At 47.7% G+C, this 12330-nt stretch overlaps 1 protein-coding gene across 3 annotated transcripts in view; it reads left to right on the top strand.

The window, feature by feature from the left end:
- Positions 1-238: 238 nt before the first annotated feature.
- Positions 239-12330, top strand: part of KREMEN1 (kringle containing transmembrane protein 1) — a 50666-nt gene continuing 38574 nt past the window's right edge. The window contains exons 1-2 of one of the 3 annotated variants that reach the window (XM_072953362.1): positions 239-279; positions 894-1042. In XM_072953362.1, coding sequence (XP_072809463.1) covers positions 940-1042 — 103 coding nt within the window. In that variant the 5' untranslated portion in view covers positions 239-279; positions 894-939. Of the gene's footprint in view, positions 280-592; positions 701-893; positions 1043-1587; positions 1852-12330 lie in introns of those variants that run through there. The other 2 variants (XM_015247356.3, XM_072953363.1) reach the window with 2 other exon arrangements.

The raw sequence follows: 12330 nt of genomic DNA, 5'->3' as shown, positions 1-12330 counted from the left end.
AAAGAATTCCCAGGTTCTGTTGGAGGAGGTGCTTTTGGAAGTGGGGAAGGGCCCAAAATGGTGCTGAAGAGAGAGGGTAAGCAAGACACCAGGTGGGATGTGGAGGGTGTGTCCCCGGGGACCTGGTGTACGGGGGTGTCCCCCTGCTCCAATAAGGAGCCCAGAGGATTCTTGAGTTCGAGAATGACACAGTGAAAACAACGACTGAACAAGATTATTCTTGCCGCGGTGCTGGGTCGTGTGGGTGGAGAGGGACTCCGCTGGGAAGCCTCGTGGGAGGTAGCTGCGCCTTTGGGGCCCATCTCCGGGAGCAGCTGGGGTGGGGGGATGCGGGGGCATGGGGTGGGGGGGACTTGAGATTGGGCGAGGGGACGGCTCCGGGGTGGCTAGGGGGCGCAGGGACTGGTGGACCTAAGGCGGGCCTGGGAGCCCGCGGGGCGGGGACAGCCCAGCCCCGTTCAGGGCGCGGCGAGTCGGCACAGGAGGGCAGAAGCTGCTGCCGCCGCGCCGGGCGCAGGCCCGCACTTGCAAGTCTGGGACCAGGGACTTAAAAGCGCCCGCCGAGCCGCCCGGACATGCCCAGCGGGGCGTCACCGCAGCGCTTTAGGCGGGAGCCGAAGGAAAGTCTCTGCCTGGAGGAATGCGGGGGAGGAGAGAGGCCCACGGAAGACCCCGAGGGTGGGCGGGGAAGACCTTGTGGGTGAGTGATGGGCAAAGCCCCGGCCAAATGGGGGCCAAGGGTTTAAGCGAGGCACGCGCACTGCCAGCCCCGGCATCGCAGTCTAAGAAAGCATCATTGCCCATCCACTTCTGGAATTTCTCAGTGTCGGGCGCTTTACTCGCTTCTATCTTATCTAATCTTGTGAAGGCCTTTTATTATTCTTATTTTGCAGATGACAGGCTCTGACAAAGCAGAAAACATGCCCCAGTTGACAAAGGATGTGCGGTAGGATTCGGAACCAGGCCTCAGTGTGCTGCCTCTCTCGTGGCTGCAAGAACTGGGGTGGTGAAAGGAACTTAACATATCCTAACCTGTGTGTGCGTAAGTTTACACACTGTCTCGTTTAGTACAACTGCTTTGGGAGTAATTGCTATCAACGCCCGCATTAAACAAACGGGGAAATTGAAGAGAGCTACTTTTTCCTTTAAATCTGCCTAAAATCTTGCAGGTGATCAAGGAGGATATGAACCCGGATAGGCTGACTGCAGAGCACCCTTACTTAAATCACGACGATGAGCCAAGCTGCGAAAAGCGGTTTGCAAACTGCTGTTACGATTATTACGGTTGCGGTTGAGCCCGCGGTGTGGGTCACGACCCGAGTGAGGGTGGAGCAGGGGTCACTGGGCGCCCGGCCCGGTCCAACCGGGCCAAACCTACTCTTGGACTGGGAGGCGGGGCTCTAGACCCCGCCCCTCACCTGCTGGTCCCGCCCCTTGAACGTACCCGGGAAGCCCTCCGCGGGTGGGCAGGCCCAGGTGAAGGGGTGTGGGCGGGGACTGGCGCGTGAGTGGCAGGCGTGGGCGGAGCGGGCGAGCGCAGTCGGCTCCTCCCCTCGGGCCTCACGGCGGAGCCGGGCGGGCCCCAGGCGGCCGGGGCGGTGGCGGCGCTGGGGAAGGCGGGCCGGGGCGGGGCGGCCGGGCAGCCGGGGCGGGGCCACGCTCGAGCCCAGCGTCCCGCTCCCATGGCCGCCCCCGGCTCCCTGCGCTGCCCCCTCTCCCCCGGGCCGCGCCCCGGGGCCCCGCACTGACCGCCCATGGCGCCGCCCGCCGCCCGCCTCGCTCTGCTCTCCGCCGCCGCGCTCACGCTGGCGGCCCGGCCCGCGCCCAGACCCGGCCTCGGCCCCGGACCCGGTGAGTGAGGGACCCCCAGCGCCCGCGGTGCGCGGAGCCCGCGCGGGGCGCCCAACCCCCTCGCCTCTACTTTCTGGGACTTCTTCTCCAGCCCCGCAGCGACGCCCCTCGGGCGGGGGCGGTCCCACCTCAGGGCCCGGGACTCCCGCAGGCCCCTCGGCGACGCCCCCAGGCCGGCGCCCTCTCTGCCTCCGTACCTCAGAGACCCTTTCGCCTGGCTTCTCAGTGACGCCCTGGGGCGGGGACGTCTCCTCTGTCTCAGGACCCGGCACCCCCAGCTCGAGTCCCTCAGCGACGCCCTCGGGCGGGGACGCCCGCTCTGCCCAAGCACCTCCTGAGACTTCGTCCCTAAGTCTCCCAGCGACGCACCTCGGGCTGGGTCGCCCCTCACCTAGGCCCTAGACGCTACCCCCTCCCCAATCCCCTCAGCGACACTCTGGGCCCGGCCCCCCCGCAAGCCCCACAAGGACGCCCCCTCGCCCCCAGTGCCCTCTCCCACCCGCGCCCGTGGACCCCCGCGCCAGAGGCTCTGGAGCGGGTGCGGAGGCGACGAGAGCTGGCGCCCGTCCGCTGGGGTCCCGGCTGCACCCGCTCGCCTCACACTGTAATTTCTGCCTCGTGAGTAGTCAGGGTGACCTGCCTGCCCTGCAAGAGGCAGGTCCGGGTCCCGAGACGACCCGCTCTTCCCAGCCCGAAAGTCCCCTCCCTCCGCCCAGGACCGCTTTGAACTTCCCCGTGACTCAGGTGCCGGTCCAGCGTGGGGAGGGGAAGAAAGACCGGGTGATGGGAGACTTGTACCCTACAGAGCTTGGGGTGCTTATCCTGAGAGTGCAATGCAGAGCCCGGTTTCCCGGGTAGCTACACACTTTGAACAGGGTCACCCGCCCCCTAGGCCGAGGTCAAGGCCAGGTCTTCCCGAGGTGGGGCCCTAGATCGGAATGGAAGCTGGGGTTTTGCTTAGCTTCCCCGCACACCCTTCCTTGCAGCGAAACTCCCTAAGTTGAAAAGCAAGGAAGAGGGCGTTGTCTGGCCCAGTTACATTTCTCTGCAGGTCCCACAGGTGTTCAGAATTGGGCATTAGTGGAAGGGACGGGAAGAGTGCGTTACAGGTTTGCCCTAGTAAGGAAACTAGCCTCTGGGTTCTCAACCCAAAGTCGTAAACTGTGACGTTGGAAAGACAGGATTTTGCTGTAGAAAGAAATCTCAAGAGTTGTTTTGTTTACTTACCAGTTTGGATTAGTGATAAAGATAGGATTTAGTGTTGGGACTTACTGTGTGACTTTGGGCTGTGCCTTCAGCTCTGAGCCTCAGTTTCCTCATCTGTAAAGGAGGGATGATGATAATGACCTAGCAGTGTGTTATGACAGTTAAGTGATATACTGCAGGTAACACACCTACACAGGGAAGACAGTCACTGAACATTTTAATAATACTTTTTATAGCGCTCACAGTTTACCAAGTGCTGGACACCTCATTTGCCCTGGGAATGCTGTGAGCTTCCAGTCTGATTAATTTTTGTTAAAGGCAAAGCTTGGCTTTAGATCAGCAGAAGGGGTGTCTCCAGGTGTTGTAAACCTTACAGTCAAGAAGTGGTTTTTGAGTGATCAGCAGCCTTCTGTGGGACTTCTGCAGAAACTTCTGCAAAAGTTTGATCACTTCTAATGTTTCCCGTATGTGAGGAATGAAGGAGGAACTTTCTTAGAGCCAGGATATGTCAACATAACTGTAACCTAGTAACCCCTTAGCTCCACTTTGCCATCTGTGTGGTCAGGATTTAATGTCCTCTACAGAGAGAGAGAGGTATGGGTGGAAATAAACTGGTTCCTCTCCTGGAAAGGGCAGAGTAATAGCTCTGAAAAGTGTGAAGTGGGCCAGCTCTGTGCTTATGCTTGTTAGAAGGTGGTGTCCCCTCCTCAGGCACCTTTGCTTTGCTAGGAAGGGTCAGTTCTTAAGTAGGTTGAACTGCAAACCTTGGTGTGCTTTTATTCGGGAGTCTGGGGGTAGAGACAAATAAATAACCATTGTGAAATGATTTATGATAAGTGGCCCAAGTTCCCAATTCAGTGAGCCTCACCAGCTTTTTTCCCTACCGTCCTGGTACATCACTGCCTTTGTGATTTTTTTCCTATTTAGTTCCAGAAGCAGTTTTAAGGAGATGCCACATGGTCTTCAGGATCATATCCTGTCTAGAGCCTGCCCACTAGTTTTTAAAAATCTTTTCCAATAAAAAACACGTTTTCCTCTGAGGAGATGCCAAACTTGCCATTTCATATTTTTTGATACTGTAATTTTCTCTAAAATTTTGTGGATGGAAAAAATTATTTCAATACTTATATTCTGCACAATTTTGTAATATTTAAATTACTGGTGGTTTGCATTTTTTGAATGCTGACTTTATAAAAACAGTTAGCTCATTCCCCATCAATGCTACTTCTAATTACAGTGTGTAGCCAACCCCAGATGATCTCCCTTCTCTTCATTCTTTGAGATTCTCTCCCTTCCTTCATAACTGATAAGAAGGTAGGTGGAGGTTAGTGGTGGAATTTAGACTCCCTTTTCAAGAACCAGGGCAGCCAGGGCCACGGGGGCTAATGGGCTTTCCGAAGCGGATTCCCGTCTGGAATTTACTGACCTGCAGGGGACAGCCGAGAGGTAGGAAGAGCAGAGAAGGCTGGGTGGACTTCAGCTCCAGAGTTTTCCGCCTAAGGCAAATACCTGCTTGGGTGTTTCACTACTTTTAGGGGCTATCAGATGTGCATTAACAGAGCTTTTCAACTCGGGTTATGTTCGCTGTGAACGGCCTTTTGTAGTTGATGCTTATTCTCTGACTTCTCATCTAGAATTTGTCCTACTAGCCGGTTTATCTTGTCATAAAACCAGTGAGTTCAGTTAACAGTGAAAGCTTCACATTGTACAGAGCCCTGTCCCTCTCGGGGGCTTCCTTAATGTTAACAGAGTTCCCTGTGTACAGCACAAGGGCTGAGAGGAGCGGAGGCAACCAAAGTGCATACCGGTTGCTTTTGTGCTTTGAGACTTTTACGAAAAACAAAATGGTCAAAACTGACCTGGTATCAAAGAACTCTGATCTTTTTTTGTGAAAATTTGTTTTAGCCACTAGACAAAGCTATTTAAGTGTTCAAGATACGGCAAAGAGACATTTAAATCTCAAAGCTGTTAAACAGCAAGTTGGTGCACTGAATATAGATAGTATTGATACACTCACTTATGAGTTAGCATATTTGGTCAACAGGGATAAATAATGAAGGTAAAATATATTGCTTTAAAAAGCTTCACCATATACAGATTAGGGGGTTTTGGTGATGGGCACTATTACCATCTTTAGTTTAGAATTTTTGAGTCTGTAATGCCATCTGAGGCTCTAGGTCAGGTGTTAACAAACATTTTTTGTAAAGGGCTAGACAGTAAATAATTTGGGCCTTGTGGGCCATGTACTGTCTGTTGCAATTACTCAACTCTGACTTTCTAAGGCAGAAACAGCCCTAGACAAAATGTAAATGAAAGGGTGTGGCTGGGTTCCAATAAAACTTACATGGACACTGACTGATACTTGAATTTCCTGTAATTTTTAATGTGTCACAAAATGTTGTTCTTTTAGTGATCTTTAGTCATTTAACAGTTTAAAAAACATTTTTAGCTCATGGGCCATACAAAACAGGCAGTGGGCCAGAGTCGGCCCACAGGCTGGGCTTGCCCAAGTCCTGCTCTAAGTCCAAATGTATTGATTTTTTCACTGGTCTGGAAGGGTGACAAGGAGGCTTGATTTTGGTGAATGAATGAACCTTTTACCTTTTACTATTAACTAACTTTAAGAGACATATGGGAGAAATGGTAAAATGGTAAATGTTATGTGTATTTTACCACACATTTTTAAAAGGATACATATGGGGGGCAGTTCATGCACATAAAATTGGATCTTTAATAAGACTTGAAAAAACACTTTAAAAAGAAATTCAGTACAGTTCAGTGTGCACTACATAAGGAAAGTAGTGCCTGCCTCAGAACCAGTCCATGGTTTTTTCAGCTATGCAGATGTTGCTTGGATCAAACTGTTGAGAGATTTGTTTCTCAGAGGAAAGCCCAGGCAGCAGGTGGCACCAGCCCTGAGACGTTAAAAAAAAAAAACAACACACACACACACACACACACGCACAAAAAACCCCACAGCAGGCTGGGAGAAGAAAACAAATTTCTATCTTCCCTAAACAGTTGAATTTTATTTCCATGGTTCTGTTGTCATTTTTAAAATGGCCTTTAAAAAACAACAATATGCTTAGCATGGGTGATTATTTTGTTTTAATTAAAGCATTTTTGGAAAAAAAAACAAATGAAACATTCAAACATACCAAGTGGATTCTGTTTGTGCTGTGGAACAGTTAATGCAAAACACTTGAGAGAGGCCGGAAGTTTGGGTCTGCAGCTTGTGCCTGAATTTCCGCCTCCTGAATAAAGACAACAGAGGAGGAAGTGAGTGTGTCCCTCAGAGAACTACCTATGCAGGTTTTGAGGTGAGGTCTCCTCAAGCCCCTAATGTCACCTGGCAGGTTAGTTTCTGGCTGGCTGGCGACGCAGCCCCTGAAGGGGTGAGAAGGGTGGCTGAGATCCTTCCATACTCAGTTTGACCTTGAGAATCCAGCTGGAACCTGGAAGTCTCAGTCTAGGAGAGGAGCCCGAGGTCACCCTGTTTTTTGCCCTCTCTCTGTTGTCTTCATTGTCTTCCTCTCAAGGTGGCAGTGCTTCTTCCCCAGACCTCACCTCTGAGACATTATCCTGGATTCGGATGGAACAGGGAAAGGAAAGAGGCTGTTGTAAAAATGTCACAGGGTGGCCATACTCCTCAAAAACAGCCACTCTTCAGAAACTTGTCTTCTCCCCGTCTAAGGAAATCTCCCCCCACCTGCCTTTTAATCCTCTTTCTAGGTAAACACCTCCCTAGCCTGGACTTGCACCAGTTTGAAGAGGAACATAGTTGGGGGCTAGGAAGTACTCTACAGAAAAAAGATTTTAGTTTATTGCACACACAAGGTTTCCTCTCTCCCTCCCAGTTACAATAGTACCCTCTGGGGGCAGCTCCTCTGCTGGGCCCGGCTTCTAGTTTTTCTTGCCACTGGTTTAATCCCTGGCAAGTAGCCAAAGCATTAAACTTTTATTGTTCAGTTTACCACGAGGGCGGGGCCCTGCTTCTAGTGGGCTGAGGAGCTTCCAAACCCCAGTGTCACACCACATTAGCAACTTCAGACTTTGAGGGCTGGATTTCTTTCAGCTTGGTTAGGTTCTTGGTTAGAACCAGAGCAGTATACTGACACTCAAAGTTTAAATGCTAGGAAATAATAAAGACGGCATCTTTTAAAGATGATTCAGAACGGTTGCAGCATTGGCACATAGGACTAACTATGCATGGTTTCTTTATGTCTTCCAAACAGATATGTTAGATGGGTTTCCATGTTCCTTGGTGTCATGAAGTTGGAGGAAAACATGGCAGCCAAGTAGTTCTCTTCTAGAACAGTAGGAATTGTCCTCCCAGTATGTAAATTACTTGCTGCTGTTCAATCTATAAAAATTCATCTTCAAAGAAAATTATTGGACTGGTAAAAAATATTTTTAATAATGACCACAGAAGCCATATTTGTTTTTCTTTGATGTTCTTCCGAAGACTTCTTCTGGTTTTAATCAGATTGTTCCCACATAAAATACAGTGGAAATCTACAATAATAAAATCCCTATTTCTACATCTATGGGGAAATAAACAGGATGGGGACTGTCCTTTTAAGGGGCTTTCCCCTTCCTTTTCCCCAGACTCAAAGCCTCTATTACTGGTGGGTGTTTTGGCATCAGTTAAGGGCCTTCAATCCTTCCCTCCCTCCATGTTTTGCTCTTTCATTAAAGTGTTTCTGTTGTCTAATTATATCCTTTCAATCAAATTAGAGACTGCAGCATCTGGTGAGGGCCGTAACTGCTGCCATCTGCACCTCGTATATACAGGCTTTTTCAGCTGAGAATCACTCAACTTCCAAATGGCAGGAAGAGATTTGGAAAAAGTTTAGTTGGAAGGGAGGTTCACTTAAAAGGAATGTCTTCAAAGGCCGGGTGCGACGCCCTGTTTGCTGTGATGTGTGCAGTGCCATGCAGAGCTTCGCTGGCGTGGCTCACCAAAGATTCTCCTGTGCTTCTGGCAGACAAAGGGTTTCTGATTGTCTTAGCTGAAATGACCAGTCCTCTTATCCTTGTTGTGGGCTTGATGGCCTGGGCGAGCTGCAAATTTCTCCCTTGAGAAGAATCTTTTGTTATGTGACCACTGGTTAATGGATATGACAGTTTCTGTTTATTTGACCATTCCTTCTAATTCAGTGGTTTCAACTGGAGGAGATTTTTTGCCCCCGGGGGACATTTGGCAATATCTAGATACATTTTTGCTTGTCACCGCTTAGGGTGGGGAGGGGTGTGCTACTGGCATCTAGCAGGTAGGGGCCGGGGTTGCTGCTAAACATCCTGGAATGCACAGGACAGCCCTTCACAGAACTATCCAACCCAAATCGTCAGTACTGCTGAGATTGAGAAACCCTGTCCTGATTATATTGTGCTCATGTCCTGCCCTTCACTGTGGTCTAGGAGTAGGCAGCTCTGATCGACATCTTTTTTTCACACTTAGGAAAGTGGAATCTTCATTATTCACATCTAAACTCCTTTAGCGTTTCTGTGAATAGTGTTTCAGAAATCAAACCGAGTAAGGAGATCTGTGGGTCACAGTATGTTTCTGCTCCCTCTAAAGTAAGATTGCTAGATTAAATTCAGGACATTCAATTACATTTGAATTTCAGATAAACAATAATTTTTTTCATATTAGTCTCATGCAATATTTATCTTATAAAAATCATTTGTTGCTTGTCTAAAGTTCAGATTTAACTGGGCATCTTGTACTTTCATTTGGCAACCAGACTCTGGATCTGTGAAACTTTAAACCTTTGAATAACAAATCAATCTGTTGGCCACCATCTGCCCTTATTGTTCTGGGTGACCAGAGATGACAGCAGTGTGTGTTCTTGTTTAGAAGTTAGCGCTACACTGAGTCTTGCCTTCTGCCTCAAACTGTCCCTGTGGCCAGAACTTCTGAAACTTGTCCCTTGTGTCATATTTTTATCTTGGAGCAACTAACAAACACTTATCAAATGCTTACTGTATGCCCAGCATCTCCGACTAGGACTCGTCCCTGTGCCAATTCATAGAAGACTACAACTTGGTTGCCTCAAGTTTTGCTTTAAAGATGTGCCCTGGAGATGTGCTGTCTACCTGGCAGTCAGCTCCCCACTCAAGAACTGTTGTGTTATTTGCCCATTCCATGTCGGCCAAGGGAAGCTGAAGAGCCCAGAGCCTGGCTTCCATGAAGCGTTGGCTGCCCTCCAGAACTCCATTGTTGGGGAACTTTCTTGCCATCTGAAATTAAAAATAGAGCATAGGCAATATTGGTGAAACTTGTCCAGAAGCTGGATTATTTCAGTTTATTTTATCTCCTTTTAGTCTGATCTAGAGCTTCAGACAGGGTGAAATAGTGTTGCTCAAGTGATGGTGAGGCAAGGGTAGACTGAGCCAGGGGTTGCCTGCTGAATGCCAACTCAGGCTATAAACACGTGTATTCATTACAAAGGGGGTTGCTTATTCCCTATTACAAATAGCTTTACCGTCAATTTCCTTTAAATAGTGTTCCCCTGGTTTATATAGCAAGTATTTGATTTTCAAATACTTGACTTACATGAACTTTTCTGGAACTTGTCTTAGGTCATTGCTAGGTAGGGCATGATTGCTAGCCTAGAGACACAAGTTGGTGAGGAAACCAGGGCGCTCTGATTATGTCCGTCATGGGTATTTTCCGCCCTTAGCTCCCCACACACCTGTTTCCCTCATTCGACAAACATTTGCCAGGCACGTTCTGTGTGGTCTGTAGTGGCTGAGAATACAAAGACAAGTGAGACACTCAGGAAACTCATGGGCTAGTGGAAGCAGGGCCAAGTGCTTCTTGAACATTTACAGTTCAAGGCCGTCAGGTCACACAGGAGCGGTGGCAGCAGGTACTCACCGTGGGACCTGTTTTAGAGCCCCTGGTTTCCACAGGAGTATAGTGCTATCTCTTCTAGACCCTAAGCCTTCAAATAGTTCTCCATCTTTTGTTTTGTGTTTTGCTTCAGAGCTGACTTACAATGCACTGTGTTACTGTCCATCAGAGCCCTGGACTTTGAGCTTCAAAACCTCTCATGCTTCCCATTGCCTTATGTGAAAATTCCTTCTAGTGTGAAATCTTATTTCAAGATTGAAGAGGATGCTTAATAATAAATATCTGAAGTACATCCATTCATATTCAAACGCTGTGCTGAGACAAGTACCATCACCACACTGTGACAGGACATGTTCTGTCAGTACTGGCAGCAAAGTGCATGGTTGATTAATGAAGCACTTTCCTTAGAGTTCTGCTGAGCTGGTGACTTCCGAGCGAGTGAGTCCACGCTGCAGCTGAGGCTTGGCCTAATCTCTCTGTGTTTGTTGTAGAGCTGGATGTTGACAGGCAAATGGTCATTATTCTTTCTTAAGAACTATCTCTTGGACTTCAATTCAATGATTGTTATAATACCCTAGGTGATAAACATAAATTCCTCAAGCACCACTGCATATATGTTCATAGTGACTCTTCCTGGCAAAAAAAACGTATGTGCTTCCCAGGGATAGCCCCAGCATGCTTTCCCAAGGGTCCGGCCTGGGCAGAGGGGGAGCATATTCAAGGTGAGAGCCAGATGGTAAGAGTGGTACCCAAGCTGCACTGCACTCTGGGTCAGCTCTGCCTTCTCAAAGTTTTATATAACGAGTAACAAGGACCCCTCTCTGAAGTGTTTTCATGGGTCTTCTGAATTTAAACCTTTAGTGCATTGCTTATTATAGGTTCAGTTTTTCTTGGACTAGTCTTTTAATTAATTATTTTATCTGTTAATAAGATGAAAAAACTGGAGATTCAAATAGGAGACCTCAGGTCCCCTTCCAAAAGTATGAATTCTTTGGTTACAATAACTTTGAGAGGTCTGGCTTTTTCTTCTGTTGCTGTTTTTAAGGATACCGTTTCTATGAATGGAAAGGAAGATCTAAAAGACATATCTCATATATGTCAAGTTTTAAATTCTTTTAAAAGAATACCTGGTTACAGTTTTAAGCATGAACTTTAAAAATGCAGTGCATGTGTAACCTGTCAGAGTTAAATTGCCTGGGACTCTTAGCATTTTTCTCACTTATAATAAGTACAAATATTGAATATGTGATTTCAGTATCATCTATAAACAAAGATGTGTTTCATCACCTTCACAGTTGAAATTTTGATTAAGAAAAACATATTTGCTCCATTATACCTTTTTTTCCTTACCTGTTATTCACTAAATGCTGGGATTCAACATAGGGTTCAAACTATATGTATTTTTTCCTATCCTGATGGCAGCTTGATAACTGACAGCAGAGTTGTGGTAAGATCATGTGCCCGTCTACTCATGTTCTATTGCCTTTTATAGCTAAGTACTGTTATGGACCAGAATAGACTACAGGATCTTGATAGTTATAATACTTCCAAATTTGTAGTAAAGTTTGATTATTTTTCAAACTTTACAGTTACATAATAATTTATTGGGTGCCTGCTGGGTGCTAGGCATTTTACTTGCAGATCCTCCAATTCTTCCACTTGCCCTGAGTGTTGATGATCAAATCCCTCTTTTTACCAGTGAAGAAACTGAGGCTCAGAGAGGTTTGCTGAGTGCCTGTGGCCTGTAAGCCCCAAAGCTGTGGTCTGACTCCAGCCCCTAACATGTGTACTACACATGCTGTACCGCACTGTTGCTAGATTTTTTCCCTGCTAAACAGTACTGAGAAAAGTACTTGATTTAAACTATTTTATAACCCTTAAAATTCCTCAGTGCTATAAATTTCTCTGTGTGTTTGTGGGTGTATGTGTGTGTTGACTGAGGTCCCTATCTTTCAACTGATTCTCCAAGAGAATCTGTGTATATCTAAATGATTAGGACTCCTGATCTAGCCAACCCCCCTCATGTCAGAGATAAAGAAACTTGAGTTGTGAAAAGGATGTTGTGTGCACGAAGGCAGCACAGAGTGGCCAAGTCAGAGCCAGAGCAGGGCGGGGAGTGCTCCTCCCGCCCCGACACAGAGGTCATGCTACCTGCTGCTGTCAGCCAGCCACGTCAGTGCAGGTCCAGGCCTCTTTCACTGCTTTATAACCACCGTCCCTTTACAAGGTCCAGGCTGCACCCCTCCATACCAGTGTGTGCAACTCATAAACCGCTAAACTTTTGCCCATTAAATCGCTAGGTAGACTGACATTGACAATTAGTGGAAAGTGTAACTGGGAATGTTTCCAGGTCCTCTATAGGTCATGCCTTTAAATTAATTGAAATGTAAACAATTTTACATACAGCATGTGAA

The sequence above is a fragment of the Vicugna pacos genome, chromosome 32 (genome assembly GCF_048564905.1).
Source record: "Vicugna pacos chromosome 32, VicPac4, whole genome shotgun sequence".
In the NCBI taxonomy this organism is placed as follows: Eukaryota; Metazoa; Chordata; class Mammalia; order Artiodactyla; family Camelidae; genus Vicugna; species Vicugna pacos.
This window is presented reverse-complemented; position numbering and strand designations above follow the sequence as displayed.